Source organism: Peromyscus leucopus, unplaced genomic scaffold (assembly GCF_004664715.2).
Source record: "Peromyscus leucopus breed LL Stock unplaced genomic scaffold, UCI_PerLeu_2.1 scaffold_463, whole genome shotgun sequence".
Taxonomy (NCBI): domain Eukaryota; kingdom Metazoa; phylum Chordata; class Mammalia; order Rodentia; family Cricetidae; genus Peromyscus; species Peromyscus leucopus.
In genome coordinates this window covers 15,618-37,858 of record NW_023505358.1, presented here as the reverse complement: position 1 = coordinate 37,858, position 22,241 = coordinate 15,618, and the positions used below count along the sequence as shown (strand labels likewise).

At 41.6% G+C, this 22,241-nt stretch overlaps 1 protein-coding gene across 1 annotated transcript; it reads left to right on the top strand.

The window, feature by feature from the left end:
* The first annotated feature begins 2,850 nt into the window (after positions 1-2,850).
* On the top strand, positions 2,851-3,435 carry LOC114700251 (leucine-rich repeat extensin-like protein 3). The gene has a single exon (XM_028879831.1). The coding sequence runs from the start codon at positions 2,851-2,853 to the stop codon at positions 3,433-3,435; it is 585 nt and encodes a 194-aa protein (XP_028735664.1).
* The last annotated feature ends 18,806 nt before the right edge of the window (positions 3,436-22,241 follow it).

The following is a 22,241-nucleotide window of genomic DNA, read 5'->3' as shown; positions in this document are numbered from 1 at the left end:
AGGTCATTTATTATTTAAAAAAGAAAGAAAGAAAAAAGCCTTAAATTGTAAAACAGAAGGTAAAGTAAAAATGGATCATTTCAGTCTATCTAAATTTTTCATGGTAATTTATTATTAGATAGATTAGATTGATTCATGTGAACCTGTCTAGAAGAAACATCAGCAACATTAAAAAGGTTGAAAAGACTAGCTTGTTTATTAAAAGATTCCGAGGCCAGCCTTACATCTAGCTTCCCCACCTCCTAACTCACTCCCACCATGACCTTGTTTCTTTAGCCTCAATGATGGGTTTTTCTGTAAAGAAAGGAAGACAAGATGGGAAGTTCTTGTCATTTTTATTTCTCTTTCCTCATGATAAAACCCAAATGTAACAGAACACCAGAACCTAAAACATGACTAGCAATGTATTGTTGGGAACATGCCTTTTTCCTTGAAATTCTTATGACTTTTGTGTATAAAATTCATCATAAGAGGTTTATCCACTAATCAGTCTACATTGGAATTTTTGAATATTATCCCTAAACTTCCTATATCATTCTGTCAGATCAGAATCTACCTATTACAGAATTAATTTATTCTTCCCCGCTTTTGGTTTTTTTTTTTCAGTATATGTTCCCTTTCTTTTATATTCCTTAAGTTACCTCTTTCTGGTATAATCTGTACGTTTTAAATTCAGAATTCATTATTATTCCCTATAGGATTTAGGTAAAAGAGCATGACCATCTGTTCTAATCTTAATTTCTCTGTAATTATTGTAACAAGCCCACATTTATGGTATGACTACTATTGGCTACTGCTTATAGTCAGCATAGTCATTGAGTATGAGTCTAACTATGGATCTTCATGGTTGCTATAATTCTTTCAAAAGTTATTCATCAGATTAAAATTAGTGACACTACAATAATAAAAAGTCTGGGATTGTATTCCCAGATGTCCAGTATATATGTTCCTGTCGGAATCTTGGAAATGAAATAGCAACACTGAAGATTTATCTCTATGTACTCATGTTCTAGCTAGTTGATCTCCCATTAAATTGTTATCGCTTTTCAAAAATTAATTATTTTAAATGGTAGTCTCAGTACTTTGACATTTTGTAGTTCACTTCTTTTGACTGCTGTGAAACTAGAATATTAACATGTACTCTTCTTTACACTTGCATGATTACATGATTGATGGTACTGTTAGCACATAGCTGCTCAAGTCTTTGGGGGAAGAGAACATACAATTCCTGTGTGAGTAATCCAGACCAGAGCGGCAAATATGGTATGTATTCACTTATATGTAATATTAGCCATTGAATAAATGACCCAGATAGGTTAGATATAAAGAAAAGGACTTGGGGGTGCTCATGATCTCTCTGGAAATGGGAAATAGAATAGATTATCCTACAGTCTATGGTCTTTGCTGTAGGGTGTGGGAAGTTACTCTGAGCTACCAAAAAAAATTGTAAAATAGCAACCAGCATGAAATCTTTGACCTTAAGTCTTTCCCCCACACCCCCCTCTCCCCGCCCCCCCCGTCCCCCCCTCCCCCGCCTCCCTAGCCCCCGACAACCCACCCCCCCCACACGCCCCCGCCAGCCCCCCGCCCCACCCCCCTCCCACCCCCACTAACTCCCCCCCCCCCCTGCCCCGCCCCCCACCCCCCCCCCGCGCGGTCCTCCCACACCCCGCCCCCCCCCCACCACTCGATCCACCCCACCCCCGCACCCCCCCCCGCCGCCCCCCCGCGCCCCCGGAGATCTTCGTCGCCCCCTTGCCTCCGGCCCTCCCCCCCGCTCGCACTCCCGCGCCCCACATCTCCCCCCCCACCCCCACGCCCACACCCCCACCCACACCCCACAAAACGCCCACAAAAAAAACCCCGCCCAGCCCACCACCCCCCCCGCCCCCCCCCACACCGACCCGCCCACCGCCCCACCCACCACCCCGCCCCGTGCGCCGTCCCCGCACCTGCACCCCCGCCGCGTCCCCCCGCGGCGCCCCCCACCCCCGCCCCCACCACACTCGCCCACCCCCACTGTCCCCCCGCCCGCCCCCACCGCCCGTGGCAAGCCGCCGAACCCCCCCACCCCCCACGCCACCCCACCGCCCCCCCCCCTCTTCGTCTTCCTGCAACGAATTTAGTCCCTCCTTCCGTCCCCGGCTCCCGAGAGCCCCCCCCCTCTCTCCAGCCGCCGCTTCCCGCTTCCCGCTCTCCCCGCCGCTCCCCCCTGTCATACGGCTCGGAGCACATCCTATTAGATGCCGCCCCCGTGCTCTCATTTCCGAATAGTGCGACCTTACCATCGCGATCCCTTATCCATCCCCGCCCGACTGCATCCGCTCGATGCCCTTACCTCTCTTGCATCGGCCCCTCCGGACGGTGCTTACTACCAGCCCATCCATCCCTACTTCGCGCCGTCATTCTCGACGTCTGGGCATCCTACGGTCCATGCCTCGTCTTTAACTCGCTAACGCCCACTTTCCCCCAACGTCGCCCTCACCCAACCACACGATGCCCCCACCTCCATCTGCCTAACCCGTCCCACCGCTTCGTCCTTCCCCGCCTCCGCGCTGTACAGTCACCCGTCTATACCTGCAACTTAAATCCCGGGGGTGTCCTTCCCCCTTCGCACGCCTCGTCCTTCACAGCCCACTACCCTCGGTTCTCTCGCTTGTCGATCCCGCCCCGCATACGGCCACTGCTCCCGCCACCCCGCTCGCTCATGAAGCTCTCATTACCCCAATAACTGCACCATCTGCGTCCCAACGCTCATCTCTGTGCCATCTCCAGGTTAGATGCACGGATGCACCTAGCTCTAAGTCTCTCACTATAGCTCCCCTCCTTTTTCTGTCCGTTTCTCTATCCATGCGGCATACCCCCCCCCCCAACCTACAACGTCAGTCCGCCCACCACTCCTCCCCCCAGTACACCACCCCCAACCCACGCCCCCCTCGCCGCACCTCCACGCACATCCTCCAGATCCGATACCCCTCTCCCCACGCGCCCCTCCCCGCCCTCCCCCACCCATCCCATTCCGCCTACCCCCTCGCCGCACCGCCGCCCCAACAGACCCCCCCCCGCCCATTCGCCCCCCCCGCGCCCGGCCGGAACCCTCCCCTCCCACCCCCGCCCAGCCCCCCAGCGCCCCCCTCCCCCCACGCCCACCAGCAACCCATCCGCCGTCCTACCCCCGCCCCCCGCCCCACCCCCCATCCCGCGGCGGCACACTCCCCCCCCACGCCACACCGGCCAACCCACCTACCAACCCCAGCCCCCCCCCCCCGCACACAGCCCAACAGCCCCCACGCGCCCCCCCCGCACCCTCGCCCCCACCGAGCTCCCCCCTCCTCCCCCGCAACCCCCCTCCCCACCTTTATGCCTTCCTTCCCCGCATCCCGACCCGCTCAGAAGCCGTCGTTCTTTACCAGCCTATACCGAGCCCTACTCTAGCCCGGCCCTCCCCTTACGCCAGCAACTTATGCCACCGCTGAAAGCTACAGCCCCCCAGCAAGCCCCGCACCAGCCCCCTACCGCGACTGCCCTGTACTACCGACCCCTGCTCCATCGTCTCGGAGCCCCGCTCATCAACGCCTGTCAAGGCTGACCACCGCCTCCACCTTCAAGTCGCCTCCGTAGCCGATACCCCCCCCCGCGCCTCCATTTCTGTCACTCCGCTGCGCCTTCTATCCCCCGCCCCCATCTCTCGACCTGCCATTTCAGAGCACAATATGAACTTTTCTCCCTCCCCTTTATGACTACCTTACGCGCGCCAGATCCTAAAGCACGCAATATGACCCACGTCGCATCACCTCCCGCAGCCCGGCCGCCTTCAGCCCGCGATCGCCTTGGCAAATTTAGGCTCCTCCTCTGACCACTCCACTTGCTCCCCAACCCGCTCTCTCAATGGCCATGAGTACCGGCACCTTCTGCGTCTCCAAATGGCCTTACCGACATTCACACACCGTCCCTACCCCATGATTCATACGCCCACCGACAGAATTCCTATGCTTCCCCGCCGATGCAATCTCTACCTCACAACGACCTCACCGCGGCCACCCCCCCGCCAGTCTTACCAGTTAGAGTCCAATTCCCCTGCCACCATGCGATCACACACAGCACAGCCTCTCCCGATTCTTTCAAAATCTGCCCCATCACTCGCCCCACGTATGGTGCACCACTCTCTCCGGGTCCAGACCAGCAATCGGATACCGTCGAATCGCCACTTCACCCCACCCGCGCAAATTCTATAAACATTACAATCATACCGTATTCACCCAAACTAGCTCGCGCTGACTCCCCTTTGCTTCTAAACGTCGAAATTCCCCCCCGATCGACGCCTCTTGACTCTTACCCCACGTCCCCCCCGTTCCGCCCCCCCCCTCCCCCCCACCCCTCAGCACAACATCCCAGCCCACTCAGCACAACGGCAGGCTGACGTGCCGGACTCCAACATGTGCCCCCTCCGACCACCCAGATGCACCCCTCCGACTTACCGCATCTAGCCCTGCGCAGCGACCGCAGCGCCCTTAATCTTCCGCGAATCCCTACACGCCAAGCTTACCGTTACTATTCCCACGATACCCTCACCCCTTGCTCCGCATTTCGATCTCTTTCCCCACCCGCACTCACCGCCGCACCTTCACATCCACCACTTCCTTACCGCTATATCACTATTTAGGCCCTCGTACTCACGTGCCTTTTTCTTCAACCCCCCGCTCCTTGCCCCCTCCCACCACACCCTCCTCCCACTCCCCCCTCGCCCCCACCACCCCCCCGCCCCCTCCTCCCCTCCCCACTCTCCCCCTTCCACCACCCGCCCCCCCAGCCCGCCCCCCCCTCTCCTTCGCCCCCTCCCCCCCTCCCCCTCGCCTCCCCGCCGCCCCCCCTCCCCCCCTCCATCCCCACCCCCCCCCCTGCAAGCACTATTCATAGCAACCGTGCACAAACGTGGAATAGCTAACAACTGTTCTGATTATATAGGTCTTCACTCTGTGATTGGAATCCATACCTGCACCACTGGGTGATAAGAACAAGAGACTAGATAGCCCAGAGAGCCTAGGTAAAACCAAACACTACTAGTATTTAATGAAAGGAGGGCCAATAAAATAACTCCTAATGATATTCTCTCTACCCAGATCATCATTTCTTACTTAGCCATCATCAGAGAAGCTTCTCCTGCAGCAGACAGGAACAGATGCAGAGACTCACAGCCAGACATTATATGAAGAGAGAGTCCTTTGAACACAACTCTAAATGGGATAAACCCTCCCCTCAGTGCTCAGGAACACTGTGGATGAAGATGCAGAAAGAGTATAAGAGCCAGAGGAGAAAGAGAACACAAGAAGAACAGCCTTCTGAATCAATTAAGCAAGGCACATATAAACTCACAGAGGCTGAATCAGCAAGCACATGGTCTGCACCAGAATCTCTGTGTATATATTATTCCTTCAGATTAATATTTTTATGGGACTCCTAATGTCATGAACAAAAGGGTCTCTATTCTTGTGCCTGTTCTTGAGACTCTTTTCTTTCTACTGGGTTGCCTTGTCCAACCTCAATATCATGGTTTTTGCTTTATCTTATTATACTTTATTTTTTTTATATTTGTAGTTATTTCTTAGAAGCCGTTCTTTTCTAATGAGAGACAGAAAGGAATGGATCCAGAGAGAGAGGAAGTAAGGAAGAACTGGGAGAGGTATAGAGAGAGAAACTGTAATCAGGACATATATGAGAAAAGAATCTAATTTGAATAAAAGGAAAAAAATTAAAAAGTTAAACCTACAAAAGAAAGACATCAATGATGATAGCTTGCATTCATCATATTCAAGGTCCTGTTCCAATAACCAAAGTATCAATTCTAGTAATCAGAATAACTCAATGGAATTGTACTTCCATCACTCCTAGTGAACAGAGGAGGAAACTGAAGTGCAGAGAACTAGCCTCTCAATTCATATGCAAATACTTGGTAGGAATGAGACAGGATTTATCTTCTCCTAGGCAAGTTCTAATTTATCTAATCAATAATTTTTCCATTGTCCAAAACTGGCAAAAATTTATAGGAAGTGAGCAAACAAATGACAAGCAGAATCCTTGTCATCTATCTTCCAAGTGCACTGATTCCATAAACATCTATTAGCAGCTTCTAAAGCTCTAGTCATGACTGATAGACCATTCAACTAACCAAAGAGTTTTGTGGAAGTGCTATAAAAGAGACTGACTATACAATTAATTACACTCCTGATGATCTCTTAAAAAACTATAGACCATTATGGGAGTATCTAATGGGTACACTAGCCTACCTTAAATAAAGTAAAGCAAATAAACAGAAACAGATAAATTATTTCACCTGAGATCTCATGCATGAGTACATTTTTAATTTACCAATGAACACAAGGTGAGGAGAAGATGAGGTAAAGTTGAATGTACACTTTAAAATTCTATTTTCAGAAGAGTATTAAGGATTGTGATTATGCCAGTGAGTATAATTTTCACTCTGGGTATATCATCAAAGTCCTGAGTTCCTTGAGCATCATGGCTGATTCATGATTTATATATATACCAAACTCTTATACAAACATTCACCATGGAAATAGGGTCAACAATTGGGGACACCACTGTGTGAAACATTACTTAAAGAGAAGCCTGCCTGTCTCTTCTATTCACCTTTGATGTGTATATCATCTTGAACCCTAAGGACTTTGCACAAAAAGAGTATATTCTCCAAGATGAAATTGAAAGTGATTGTGATACTTCTTACAGTACAAATAATTTCACCCAGGAAATGTTTAGGTTTTTTTTTCACTTAAGATATAATATATCAACCTGGACAGGTGTATTATACAAGATAATTCTCATGAGACCCTAAAATTCTTTTCATCATCATAAAAAAATGCTGTAAAAAGGAAAAGTTACATGAGTATCAGAATGATTCAAATAGAAAAGGCTACTAAATTTCACTGGAAAGTGTCAAAATTCACCTCAAAATATCATCAGACATCCACACTGCCAGGAGACTTTATATCACTCAAGGAGACAAAGAGATAATTCCCACAATGCACTGTTAAAAGTTAAAAAAAAATATTCATCTTGTTAAAATTTGTCATCTTTGTGCTTTAAAACTTATTTCCATCACAGGAGAATAAGGCATTTTCTGTGTCTCATGGCAAGTGAAAACAATTCAATATATTCATTGAAACTAAAAACGTATGTCTTCATTACTAAGAAAAATAAAAAAAAAATTCTCTTAACAGAAGCTATTGTGTTCAATTGAAACACCTCTCTTTTCATTTATTGGTTATAGTATTTTTGGTTTTCGTGTAATCTATAAAATGTTTAATATGTTTTTCCTTTTGTAGTAAGGCTCACAATAACTGCTTAAAAATGAAGCTAAAAATGTTTGCTCTTAGAAACATTCACAGAAAATTTGATTTAGAGTACAAGGACATTATGACTTATCAAGTTGATTATGTGTGTTACCTGCTCAGTTTTTCACACTTTAACTACTTTGGAATTGAGTCTATGCAATAAAGATTACTGGTTAGTTTTTGTCAATCATAAAATCTTGACATATCTGAGAAGAGGGATCTCAATTCATGAATATGATTCCTCAAGTTTGTCTATGGGCATGTCTGTGGGTCATTTTCTTGATGATTCAAGTAGTTAGGATCAGGCCAAAATGGTAATGCCACCTCTGGAGAGGTGATCCTAAGTGGAGTAAGAAAGCAAACTGAGCAATTCATTAGAAGAAAGTCAGTAAGCAGCATCCCTCTGTAGCCTCTCCTTCAATTCTTGCCTCCAAGTTACTGCCTTGGCTACTCTACTTCATGGACTCTAATCTGTAAGCCAATTAAATCCTATTCTCCCTGTCTTAGCTACTATTCTATTGCTGTGAAAAACCTCAGGACAAAGCAATTCTTTTAAAAGATAGTGTTTAGTTGGAGACTTCCTTGTAGTTTTAGAGGATTAGTCTATGATCATCATGGAAAAGCAGAAGACCATGATAACTGAGAGCTGATACCTCGATCCACAGGCAGACAGACAAAGACATACCAGGCCTGCTATGGGCTTTTGAAACCTCAAAGCTCATCCCAAATGACATACCTTCTCCAACTAGCCATACATACTCCAACAAGATTATACATACTACTTCTTTCAAAACATTTCTACTAACTGGAAATCAAGCATTCAAACATACGAGCTATCGGGGCATTTTCATTCAAACTACGTTCTCAAATTTTCTTTGGTTATTTTATTTATCACAACAAGAAAATCTAATCTAAGACAGGATTTGGTACCTGGAGTGGGATGTAGCTGTAAAGAACCTGACCATGATGTGTTGGGAGTAACATGGAGGACGTTGGAACTTTAGGCTAGAAAGTGATTGAATGCTGTATATAGAGCTTCATGGGCTATTCTGTAGGATCCTGGAAAACTGTAGCACTGAATACATGACTGTTGTTTCAGAAGTAAGCAAGAAATTTAATAGCAGCTGGGCTAGAGGCCATTAATGTGACATTTGGCTGATTTCTTCCCAAGTCCTAGATGAAGCAAAAAAAAAAAAAAAAAAATGACTAACACGTAGATGTAATCAACTGTCTTATTAAATAAAAAACATAGAACCAATGCAAAGAAGAAAGCCAAGAAATCAGAGCTAAGAGCAAATAAAATCACATTTCAGTACAAATAAAATATCACCATACTAACATCTTTGGTGAAGAACTTTCAAAATCCATAAGATTGAGTCTGTGGTATGATTATGGATAATGCTTATGTAGGTCCACAGTGAAGAAAGACCAGGTGGGACAACAAGATACACAAAATGTAAACTTTGGAGAGAGATCGATTACTGGGAGCTTAATGTTACAGTAAAGGAGAGGCTTGAAGAGAGGCTGCAATTGTTCAGGAGATGATTGCCACTCAGGAGAGGCCTGCTGTGCACTGGAATAAAGGGAAATGACAGAGCTGTGTAGGAAGAGGAAGTGGTATAGCTGAATGGAAAGAGCAAATCAGAGGGCAGAACAGCAAGCAGTAAAGATTGGTAGACAGGAAGTAGCTCGCATTTGGAAGCTGCAGAGTTGGTGAGGTAAGGTTGGCTGGTGGCTTTCCCTATTTCCCTATTTCTCTAAAGCTTTCACCCTTATAGTTGGCTCCGTGTTTTTTTTATTTAATAAGACCATTTAGAAATTCATCTACCGGGAAAAGTTTGCTCAGGAAAGACCCTACCCATATAAGCTCCTAGAAAGCAATTGCAAATGAATGCTCCTGCAGTTCAAGGAACTAAGGGTCTATCCCAACCGGTAAAGTTGACAATATCGCCCCTGTGTGCTCCAGAGTCAAAAATGATGCAAGAGGAATGGGCTTGGGGATTCCACCTCCATGATTTCAGAGAACTTTGTGACCAGGTACCATGTGGCAGTGGATTTTCTGCATGAAGGTCCTGAGAAACAAATGCACGAAGCTGTGAAAGGAGGCTGGAGACATGAGACATTTACCAAGGATGGCTGTCTAGAACTGGCCCAAGGTAAGTATGTGTGTTCAAGCAGCAAAAGCTGTAGGGCAAAGCCATCTAAGCTCTCTAAACTGGATAATGATTTATAAAATATTTTGTTTGCCCTGCTGGGTTCTGATCTTAGTTTGGGCCACTATTTTCTCACTATTCCTCCCTGTTTGGATAGTAATGTATATTCTATACCATTATCCTGATAGTATGAAATGTACTTTGTGGTTTACATGGGGTTACAATTAAGAAATCACCTTCAGCCTTTGAAGAGATTTGGGGCTTTGGGCTTTTAAATAATGTTGAAACTGAGAAAGACATGGGGATTTTTGGAAGTTGGACTCCATGCATTTTGCATTATGTATGGCAAGCCTATAGGGTCCAGGGGCTGAAATGTTGTGGTTTGAATGAGAAATGTCTTGCATTGGCTCAGATACTCGAACACATGTTCCTCAGTCAGTGACAGTTTGTGGAGGTTTATAGAACCTTTGGAGGTAGAACCTTGCTGGAAGAACTACATCACCAAGTATTGTTCTCAGTGTTTATAGGCACATCCCACTTCCTGTTGACTCTCTGCTTCATGCTTACAATTGAGAATATGAGCTCTCCTTCCCTGCCAAGAAAAACCCTTATGCTTCTGAAATCCTAATTCCAAATAAACTTCCTTCTTTATGGTGCCTTAGCCAGGGTACTTCATCATAGCAACAGAAAAATAACAAATATGCATGTTTACTTATAGATCTCTGTGTGCCAAGTTTTGTGTAAGTGATATGCAATTGGTAAATTTTAAATCACTATTCATCTTTTAAGACTGATGTTATTGACCTTCTGGTTGTCCAGCTACCATACCTGGAAGTCAAAGGCAACGGCATAAAGGAACTAAAAGGAAAGTTGTTATTTTGGTCCTCGTGATACATATAAATCTAAATTATCTCCCTAAGAAGTCACCTCATATATGGTATTTTATTTGTACTGAAATGTGATTTTCATTGTATGTTAATAAATAAAGTTCCCCAGGGGTCAGAGCTATTAGAGCCATAGCAAGAGCGTGGTGTGGTGGCGGCGGCGGCAGCAGCGCACGCCTTTTAATCCCAGCACTTGGTAGAAGAGCTAGGTAGATCTCTGTGTGTTCAAGGATACAGCCAGCATTGGAGACATACGCCTTTAAGACCTGGAGGGCAGTACTTACAGGCAGTGACAAGGCAGTCATGTGTTTGGGTTTACAACCAATGAGAAGCAGAACAGACAGACTATTTAAAGACAGACACGCAGGAAGTAGCTCTCTTTCGGGGAAGCTAGGAGCACTGCAGGAGGTAAGATTTTAGCTCTGAGCTCTGACCTTTTGGCTTTCTCTTTTACATTGCTTCTGTGTTTCTTATTTTAATAAGATGGTTGGTTACAATACACTCATATTCATCAATTAAGTTAATGGAGAACATGTAATAGTCACCTTGTATAGTGTCTCTGAAATTTTTGAGGTGAAATACAACTTTTATTTTTAATTTCAATACACAATCTTACAAAACCTAACAATCATGATTGGCTTGGAAATTAAAAATTTGAAAGTGGAACAAATGCAAAATAAATTATTATAACATTAGATTCAATAGGATTAAAATTATTCCTTCAATTGCCTTAATTGTTAACCATTACTATCAATTTTGATACATTACTTATCATGAGTCATTAAGAACAAATTCACAAATAAGGAGGAAAAGCCTTTCAGGAGCTCACAGCTAGAGAAAGAAAGAGATTACTGGAAAGCATTATAGAATTTTATGGCAATGTTATGCAAATATTGAAGATTTGTCCTTATGGACAAATCTAATCATCCTTGTTTGATTTTCTCTATAGTTTCTAATCCCATCAGGGTTCATACAGGAATACATCCAGGGCTGAGTTCAGTAGATGTTGACATATTTCTGATAGAGGGCATCAAAAGGCAAAGAGACCATGTTTTCTTCCTCAATTTTCATCCACTATTTTCTGAGACTGATCTACTGCAACTTGTCAATTCCACTAAATTGCCTGGCCAACAAGCCTGGGATATTCCTGTTTTCACCTCCCCAGTGTGGAGGCTACAGGCACACTTCCATTACATCTGGTTTTTATGTGGATTCAGAATCCAAACTCTGGTCTTAATGATTGTGCATCAAGCACTTTACCAACGGTGCCATCTCCCCAGTCTTTTGAACAATTTTATTTGCGTTATACTATTATGAAAAGTCTGAATCATTATTATTCTAATTCAAGAGAAGAAAACATCAGGACAGAGTTTATCTATATTAGATATTCATCTTTGCTAGTGGTAGAAAAAATGGGTAGTTTTATTTTCATTATTTTCAGATAGGAAAGTGAATAAGGGTTAAGAAAAATTTCTCAATGCTTATTTCAACTAGAAAATGGTGGAGTTAGAATTTGCACTCAAGCCATTTTGTTTCAACCCATCTGTACGATTACTGTGCCAGAGTATCAGTGGATGAACAGCCTGTTCAGGTCAGTTACAAATAAATAAGAGGAAGTTAATGGTGTGTGAAAAATTGGGCAATGAACCTAAACAGATGATTCACAGGACACCTCCTCTTCTGTTACTGAAGTATTCATTATGTCTACAGGTAGATGGCCTGAGCACCTTTCTGTGAAACAGTACAAGGAGTAAATCTGTGATTTTAGTAAAAATAATAATCTCTAAACAATATATATATATACATACACACACATATATGATAATGGATGTGCTACAAGTTCAGTTTAATGTCAAACTGAATATGAATTTTATTTAAAAGCATCTAATGGCAAATGCAATTCAAAAGTTGAGAACAGTTGTGTTTATTTTTTATAGGATTTTACAAATATTTTTTATTGAATAATCATGCATTTCAATCACTTAGAAATTGTTGTAAAGTTTACCATGAAAGCACTGGTTATAATAGATTGAAATGGAGAAATTAAAGTCTATTTTCTGTTATTTTATACAAACCATTAATTTCTATTGCATTGGCAAAATAAAAATTAAATATACAGAAAATCTATCAAGCACTTCACACAATGAAAAAGAGAACACTAAAATGTTGTTGTATATAATTCATTTGCAATTTTTTATAATTAATATAAAGGTTGTTCCCTTCTAGTATCAACATTGAATATAAAATACATTGTAGACCTTCATTTGTGTTTAAGCTTTTAAGTTTATTTTTAATCAAGAAGATTTTTAAAAAAATGATACACACTGATGAGATACCAGGTAACACTCAACATATGTGCACATCCTAAGTTTAAATCAGAGCAAAGGCATATTTCCTTAAACCTTTATAATTTTATAGTATTTTTATTTATTACATGAGACTATCATACATTTATATAATACATTTTTATCATACCTATCCCTGACTCTACCTTCCCAATTCCCCCAGAATACCTCCCAATAAATCATCATTCCAATCTCACGAACGCTTCTTTTTTGTTTAATATAACCCTTCAAATACAATTAATGCTGCCCACATGCATATGGATAGGAGGTACCCACTAGAGAGAATATGAGCAACTATCAATGGTCACATCCTAAAAAAAACTCCCCCAACCCCCAGCAGCTTTGTGTGGAGCCTCACAAGCCACTCTTCTACCATTGCAGGAATTTTCACTGCTCTGTGCTCATGATCGCAATGCAAGCCCAGTATTTCAGGAGATTCTTCTTCATTCTCCAGCTCTTATATTCTTTCTCTCCCCTCATCCCCAGCCTTCCTCAAGCTTTTGTTGTGGGGAAAAGGGTTGATACAGGTTTTCTGTTTAAGACTGAGCACTCCAAGTCACTTATTCTCAGCACTTTGACCAGTTACAAGTCTACATTGACCATTGACCACCACATCAGAAAGCTTCTATGGCCAATGTTGAGAGCAGCACAAATCTGTGAGTATAATAATAAAATTTTAGAAGGGTAATTGACAACATGAGAATTTAGCAAAACAATAATGTGGGTTCCACCATAGACCCTATAACATCCATACCTCTGGGCTTCTGACCAGGTTATAATACAAGGCATGAATTCCCTCCGATGAAGAAAATTATTAATTCCAGGTAGAAAATGATTGGTTATCCCTATAAACATCATGCCACTATAGCATAAATGGGCTAATCTTACTTGGCAGGTCAGTATTGTATCATGCAGGATCCAGTAATGGATAAGACCATTTAAATCTTTGTTCCCCAGTCTGTCTGCTTAGTACTTTACAGAACTATGAAAGCTAGCAAACACAAGAGAAATTCCCCAATCAATAATTGTTTTCCATCCATACCCATTCTCTGCTTAGACAATTTGCCTGTACCCAACATTCTTTCTTCTTTACTTTCATTTGTATTCTCCTATCCCATTATCCTTGATGCACCACAATGGCCAATGGACCCTTTATTAGTTACTCTTATGTTGCTGTGATAAAACAAACAAACATGACCAGAAGCAACTTATAGAAGAGTTTATTTTGTCTTAAGTTTCCAGACTGAGAGTCCATAACAGCAGGGGAAATATTGCAGAGGGTAGTTGGGACAAGAAAATGAGAGATTGTATTTTCAAACTACATGTCCTCAGCAGTGGGAGCACACTGGCAGCAGGAAGGCCATAAACACTCAAAGCCTACCTCAGTGTCGTACTTATTGTGGTGAGGTGGCACTTCCTAAGTGTGCCATCACCCCCCAAATAGCACCACCAACTGGGGACCATTTGTTCAGTGAGCCTGCGTGCTGTTTCTCATTTAAACCATGACAGCCCTCTTCTTTTTTCTAGCTCCCACATAAACTTCAAGTGAAACGTATGAAACCGAAAACTCAATGTAAGGATTCTCATATGAGGGAACACACAGTTATTATGGATTAGAATATATAGTTACTTATTTCAAAAAACAGATGTCTGTTAGCAAAGCTCAGGGACCGTGTATAAATTAGTAAAAGGAAAGATTTTCTATTAGTTAAGTAAACAAGATGGAAAACCCCATTTCTTCATATTGCTAAAGATACATACTCATCCCTCAACAACCTGAAGTGATTATTCAACAAGTACTTGTGATTAGAATAAAAATAAGATTAAAAACCATCTTCTTAATAATTTGAAAATATACTCAAGTGAAAAATATTAAATGTTTCTAAGTGGTTCTATGATCTATTCCAACTGTAACCAGGGCTAGAGCCTGAAGTATCAATGGTAATCAAGTCTCAGTATCTGTTTGTCTAATTAATTTATATATTCCTTTCTCTAATATTTATACTTCCTTAATTATTAGCAAAATGGAGATAAAACAAGAAATTAGTCTTTGTAAAATAATGCTGCCTTTCTCATCAGGCTGTCAGAATAGCTGACAAAACTGTCTAAGGCTGCAAGGATGGAGTCTCATGGTTGCAGAACACTCGGTTCATCATTATTTCTTAACTTCCTTGCTAACAGACTTCCGTTTTATTAAGAAGTATCTATATTTCACAATTCTATCATAACTTTTTTAGTCACACACCCATCCTTTTGGCAAAATACCTAGCAAACAATTAAAAGAGGAAGATTTCTTTTGGCTCTTCATTCCAGAGGCTTCATTGTCACTGTGTTGAGGACATGGGAAACAAAGCATCTTACAATCCAGTAGTCATGAAGCAGAAATAAAGCCCACACTAGCAGGCTTCTCTGTATTCCAGCTGAATTGAGAATCCTCTCCACATTTCAGGCATTTCTCTCCTCTCAGTCAATCCTCTCTAGAAATACCTTTTCACATATACACAGAAGTATCCTTTTACTATCTCCAAGGCTCTTCTCAATCCAATCATGTTGAAGATCAAGATTAATCATCACGGATATATAATTTTCTTAGTTATAAACTATTAGATTAGTGCAAAGAGAATGACAGCTTCAGACCATGAAATTTAAATTATTATAACTAGGCTAAAATACATCTGCATCAATCAAAATATGAATCATTACAATCAAGATATTTTTGCCAACAAAAATTAAGTTTGTTTTTTTCTATAGCACTCCAAAATCACATGTACTTTGGTTCTCGGTAAACTCTTTAAAAGGCAGGCGGATCTCTGTGAGTTCAGGCCCAGCCTGGGCTACCAAGTGAGTTCCAGGAAAGGCGCAAAGCTACACAGAGAAACCCTGTCTTGAAACCCCCCCCCAAAAAAAAGCATCTTCTGCATCCTGCTGGCTATGGAATCTCTATCCCTGTACAAAGTGTGGAGATGCTTGGAAAAAATAGGATCTTCTTGGCAAGAGATAGGGTGAATATGGTGGATAAGGAAAAAAACTTCAGAGCCAAATTCATTCAACTTTTGAAGTATTGATTGTCTAATTGTGGATGGGTTTGTGGAGAACTGAGCATGTTCTGTTGCAGTGTGCCTTGTGATTTGTTTTTGCCTGCTTTCCAGACCTTTAGTGGATCAGATAGGCAGGCAGACACACATCGACATTTGAAGGAAGGGCAAGTTTGGCTTTGGAGGTGCTGAAGAGCTTCTCAGTACAGCCACTGAGATGACTTGCCAGCCGCCCTAAACAGTCCACTGTTCATTACAAATTACAGTGTGACTCAGAAATGGCTCGTTGTTGTTCATAGATAAAAGAAAATGACAGCTAAAATGACAGTTTTAAGAGCTGATCAGCTCATGCGGCACACAAATATTGAGCTCTTTCACCTTTCTACTTTGCTTCAATTGCTGAAGATCTTTCAATGGCCCTCATTGAGTTCTTTGGCAATCCCTGTGTAGTTGTCAGGGAAGCGGCCTTAATCATTGCTCTAATTAGTCATTGTCAAATTCTGATGGTCAACTACCGTGTTCCTCGTCCTCCAGGCTCTATCTCCTTTGTGAAATGTCTTAAGCTACTGCACTCTATGTTAACTGGCAGTTCCTGGGCCAAATATCTGTGACACGGTGAGTTGTGCACGTCTTTACAACCCATTTACAACCCTCAAGTTTGTTTTTTTGTCTAGTATCATTCCTATAGTATAAAATAACTATAAAATGCACACCGAGTAATGAGTCATTAGCAAAAAAAAAGATAAATGTACATTAAAATGATGAATAACATAACAGCAGTTAATAAGAATGTATTCCAATGTTAAGTGACAAAATTTAACAATGTAAAACCTATAATTACTTTTGTACTAACCTAATAGTTTGTAGTGTTTAAACAAGGTGTAAGTACTTTTTAATTTCTTACCCAATGTCCAAAATTATTGCTTAACTACACACTATTTTGATGAGAGAGGGGAAAAATCACTGAATTTTAACTTCATTTATGAGTGTGTGTGCGTTAATGTGAGAAGAGTGCCTGTGTGTGCACACATGTGTGTGCACACATGTGTGTGCACACATGTGGAAATCAGAAAACAGTCTTAGGTGTTTATTATGAGAAACCCTCCACCACTTCTTTTGAGGCAGGGTGTCTTACTGGCCTACCACTACACCAAGTAAGCCATGCTAATTGGCCCATAAACTCTGAGGGTCCTCCAGGCACTACCTCCCATCTCACCACCACACAGACTACAGGAAGGTACCACCATTCCCAACTTTTCACAGAGGTTCTGAGAATCTGAATTCAGGTTTTCATGCCTACCAAGCAAGTAGTTTACCTACTGAGCCCTTTTCCCTTTCCTTGACATGGGTTTTAATACTATTACACCACTGCAAAACTTGAATGCATTATTCTTGGGCTAGAGGTGTATAGAAATTTATTGAGACATCATTTTTAAGGTAAAATGCAGTTCTTTTGGTATGGAGATATTCACATTGTTATTCACTTGAGACTCTCAGATAAAAATTTTATTGAATCATTTAAATAATGTGCTTAGCATATCCTTCATAGTTAACAGCTAGTTCTTAATACTATCAAGTGGTTAATTATATTAATACCTACTTTCCTTCAAAAGCATTATGAAAAAAAAGCTCCTTTTTAAAAATGGTACTCTTATTAGCTATTAGGGAAAAAGCTAATTTACTTTCCATTACATTTACTTGAGTTTCCACACACACACACACACACACACACACACACACACACACACACACAAAAACCCAAGGAAATGATTGCTTTTGTTTTGTATTCAATGGTTGTAACTGTTTTTAAATGAAGAATTACTACACAAAAGTGAGTATTTTCATGTTTCTGATTATGACTAGCAAAAAACATAACACTATGCCATAAACATTATTTATTTTTACTGTAAAATATATTTATGCTCATCTTGATGAGGATAATTTCATAGCTACGTTATTTTTAAAGTATTTATTACAGAGATTTATAACTCAAGTACTATATTTTATTTATTTAAAAAACTATGAGTGTAGTGGAGCTTTCATGTCATACTTTCTTAGACCACCAGCCCCAAATAATGACATGGAGACATATTATTAATTATGAAAGCATGGCCTTTAGTTTATTCTTGTTCCCAACTAGCTCTTATAACATATATTAATCTTTTTTTTAAATTAAGCCATGTGACTTTTTTTAACCTCTTCTCCATTGTGTATGTCTTCCTTTTTTTATCTTTTCAGAAAAAAAAAATCTCTGACTCTAACCCTCTTTGTTTAATTTTCTCTCTTACAATAACAAATAACAACTTGCAACCAATCTCCCTAAATGATGATAAACATCTATAACCCATTGAACAACCAAAAACTACCCACCCCACCTCTTTGGAATGTGAGCACCATGTTGTTAAAATGACTTCCTGTTGTCTGGATCTGACTGCATCTTTAGGGGGCCCTGATAAAATTGAGATAATGGTCCCTCATATCCTGGGGGAGCTAGCTGTATCATTTGTTGTTTAGTTCTTGTGTAATGGGGAAGTTCAGGGCTTATCTGAAGTCCTGGAGAGAGTACTTCTGTGAGGCTGGACAGCTTTGAAGTTGTCCTGGATGCAGATTTTTGAGGAAAACTGCAGCAGAGGCATTCTGAGAGACTGGATCACCGGGGCTACTTGTCCTCATTGGTGTTTGTTTTTCTTTCTGAAAACATACAGACTTTTAAAGATAACAAACATATCTGCATTAACCCAAGTATGGAATGTACAGTATGCACAAATCAGCTAAAAATTATTTTTCTGTTCTATGTTGAGCAAGTAAAAGGCATCTGTCAAATATATGAATCCATTTGGACTGCATAACCAAACTGTGATATAAATCTCCATCCATGCCATATGAAAGGACGACATGTAATAAATAAGTCATGAGGACTCTGTAGCCATTAAGATCTATCATGTCTCATCCAGTCGCAGAGCTGTTCTCGTAGCAGAGGGATCAGCTCATATTCACCTGCCTTGTAGTTTTTCTTGGTTTCTTCCTTCATTTCTGCAGCCAAGATTTTCAGAAGGTCTCCCCGAATCATATCTGGTCTTTATTAATCTTGGAGGAATCCATAACATTTGTTTCCTGTGGAAACAAAGGCATCATTTCTCCTCCAACACAACACATTTTCTGACTTTCATTCTAAAGTTAAGATATTCTTAAAATATACAGGCTGGTTTAATTCAGTGGATTTTTTCCACAATCCAGTATCTCTTAGAAACTGACATTTTTGTCCATTAGCATTAAAATTTCAAAGTCAACAAAACACCATACAGGAAGGATCTAGACATCCCATGTATTCCCCATCCTTATGTGGCTTATTCTTTTCATATTACTTTACTCTTTCTTTAAAGATTTTCTTTTATAATTTGTAAACTAATTTTTTTCCCATGACTGTTTATACCCATTTTCTTTAGCACCTAAGCACATTTTTGAGCATGCTGTATCTATTAAAAAAGCTATTAAAAGGTTTTCTTTTCTTCTTTTTTCTGCATCTGTTGAATTTCTACTTCCATATTAGTCAAACCTTAAACAGCAGGACAACCCACCGCCATGGCTTCACTGCCACTCTAGTGTCCATGGGAGCCAAGCCTATGCCCATGGGCATCTGTAGGAGCTGCATTTACCCACCCCAGGTCTGGGAATTTGTTGAGCCGGTGCTACCTGATGATAAGTAGCCACTGTTCAAGTTCTAAGCTGAACAGCAAGGCCTCTTAAAGGAGCCTAGCCTCTGTATGCCACAAGCAGCAAGACTGCATGAGAGACTGTGGTTACTAGGAAGATGTATCCAGCTCCATGTTTGGAACGTCTTTTTTTCTTCTTTGCTTTCTTTGGCCCTATGTGGATACACATTGCATTGAGCACCAACTGTATTTGGACTTTCTCATTGGTCTTTTTTTAGGACCTCCAGCTCCTCAATAATGATATGGAGACTTATTATTCATTATGAAAGCTTAACATTTAGCTTAGGCTTGTTCCAAACTAGCTCTTATAACTTAAGTTAATCTGTTTTTATTAATCTTCATTCTGCCATGTGGCTTTTACCTCTGCTCCATCTGTACATCCAACTTGTTCCATGTCTCATGGGCATCTTCCCATGCCCAGATCCTTCCCTCTGAGTTCCTGTCTTGCCCATAAGTCTTGCCTAACCTCTCCTGACTATATATTGGCCTTTCAGGTTTTTTTATTAAATCATTTACAATAATACATCTTCTCATAGTGTACAAATATCCAGCAACATATCAGTCTTTCTAAAACTGCTTTTTAGTTCTGACACAACAAGAACCTAATTTTTAGAATCTGATAATGGCACATGCTGCTGTGAATCCGTTCTATGCCAATGCTCAGATCCTCCAGTTTCTTTGCTCTGTCTTTAATCCTATAACATGCCTCTTTTATTTTCTTTCAGAAGTTGTCTACAACATAACCAATGTAAGTTATAAGAAATCTCGAATTCTGTAGTCTATACAGTACCTTACATCTGGATATTTGTTGATGGTTTATATTAGCAATTCTCTTAGTTTAATGGACTTCACAGAACCCCTCAATATAGTCACTGACTCATTATGCAGAGAGAGTTGTTTTACATATTGAAACTGCTGAATTTATTCTTGATAATACAGAATTAACTTCACTATTTATACAATTACAGGAAATCATCAGAAATAGGAACATCCTACATATTATAAACACAATCAGATCCCATACATGGAGAACTAATCAAACATAGACTTCTATGCCTCTGACTCAGAAGTTCTGGAGCAAGTTCCAAGAATATTGTGCCTCTGGGAGACAACTTCTTGAATATAACACCAGTAGCACAGACACTGAGAGCACAATTAATAAATGGGACCTCCTGAAACTGAAAAGCCTCGGTAAGGCAAAGGCCATAGTCAATAAGACAAAATGACAGCCTACAGAATGGGAAAAGATCTTCACCACCCCCACATCTGACAGAGAGCTGATCTCCAAAATACATAAAGAACTCAAGAAAATTGACATCAAAATATCAATCCAATTAAAAAATGGGATACAGATTTAAACAGAATTCTTGATAGAAATCTCAAATGGCCAAGATACATTTAAAGAATTGTTTGACATCCTTCCATCAGAGAAATGCAAATCAAAAATGAGAGATACCATCTTCCAAATGCCACAATGGCTATGATCAAAAACACTGAAGACAGCTTATGCTGAAGAGGATGTGGAGCAAGGAGAACACTCCCCCACTGTTGGTGGGAGTGCAAACTTTATAGCCACTTTGGAAATCAATATGACAGTTTCTCAGGAAATTGGCAATCAATCTACCTCAAGACCCAGCTATACTATCTTGACATATACCCAAAGGATGCTCAAACATAGCACAAGGACACTTACTCAACTATGTTCATAGCAGCATTATTCACAATAGCCAGAACAATGAAGCAATTTAGGCACCCCTCAACGGAAATAATGGATAGAGAAAATGTGGTACATTTACACAATAGAGTATAACTCAGCTGTAAAACAACAATGACATCAGGAAATTTGTAGGCAAGTGTACAGACTAGGAAAAAAAAATCATCCTGAGTAAGGTAACCCAGACCCAGAAAGACAGCATGGTATATACTCACTCATAAGTGGATATTAGCTGTAAAGTAAAGGATAACCAGGCTACAATCCACAGCCTCAGAAAAGCTAGGTAACAGGGAGGCCAAAGTGAGATGCATAGATTTCAGTGTAGGGGAAATAAAAGAGATCTCCTGGGTAACTAGGAGGAGGGTTAGAAGGAGATGTATGAACCTAGGGGGGGGCAGTGGGAGCTACACCTTAGAGGACCTCAGCAATAACGGAGAGGTGCCTAAACTGACCTTCTGTGTGATTATCCTAATTGTCATCAGGCATTCAGGAACTGATGGTCTGGTTTGGAGTGGAAGGCTTCTAGCAGTGGTATCAAGGACATGTCCTATTGGTGAAATTATTAAGGCCACTCCACATAGTTAAAAGGAAGATTTATTCAGTGGGTGACTTACAAATGAAGGGATAGGTAGATCGTGGGGGTCTGGGGAAGGTGTATCGCAGTCCAGCAGTGTTCTCTAGAGCTCTGCTCAGTCAACCTCCACAATCTACGGTCCAGGAACAGAGAGAGAGCGCTCGCCCTCCAGGTCTCGGGTCTCCAGATGCCTCCCTTGGCCCCGCCTCATAGGCGTGACAGTTGCCAGAGTCTCAATGGGGGTTGGAACTTCCAGATCCAAGCTGGAATGGCTACCCACTATATGTCCTGAGGTTTGAGTTGACTTTTGGGAACCCAATCCCAAGCTGAATTGCCTTGCCAACCTTAATGCATGGTGAGGAGCTTGGTCCTGATTCAACTTAATGTACTATGCTATGTTCAAGCCCGTGGGAGGTCTGCCCCTTTCTGAATTGAGAAAGAGGAGGAGCAGGGGGTGGGTAGCATGAGGTGGGA

Bases quoted from the DNA above. Each gene is read 5' to 3' on its own strand.
- LOC114700251 (XM_028879831.1), top strand. From the start codon at position 2,851: ATGCGGCATACCCCCCCCCCCAACCTACAACGTCAGTCCGCCCACCAC.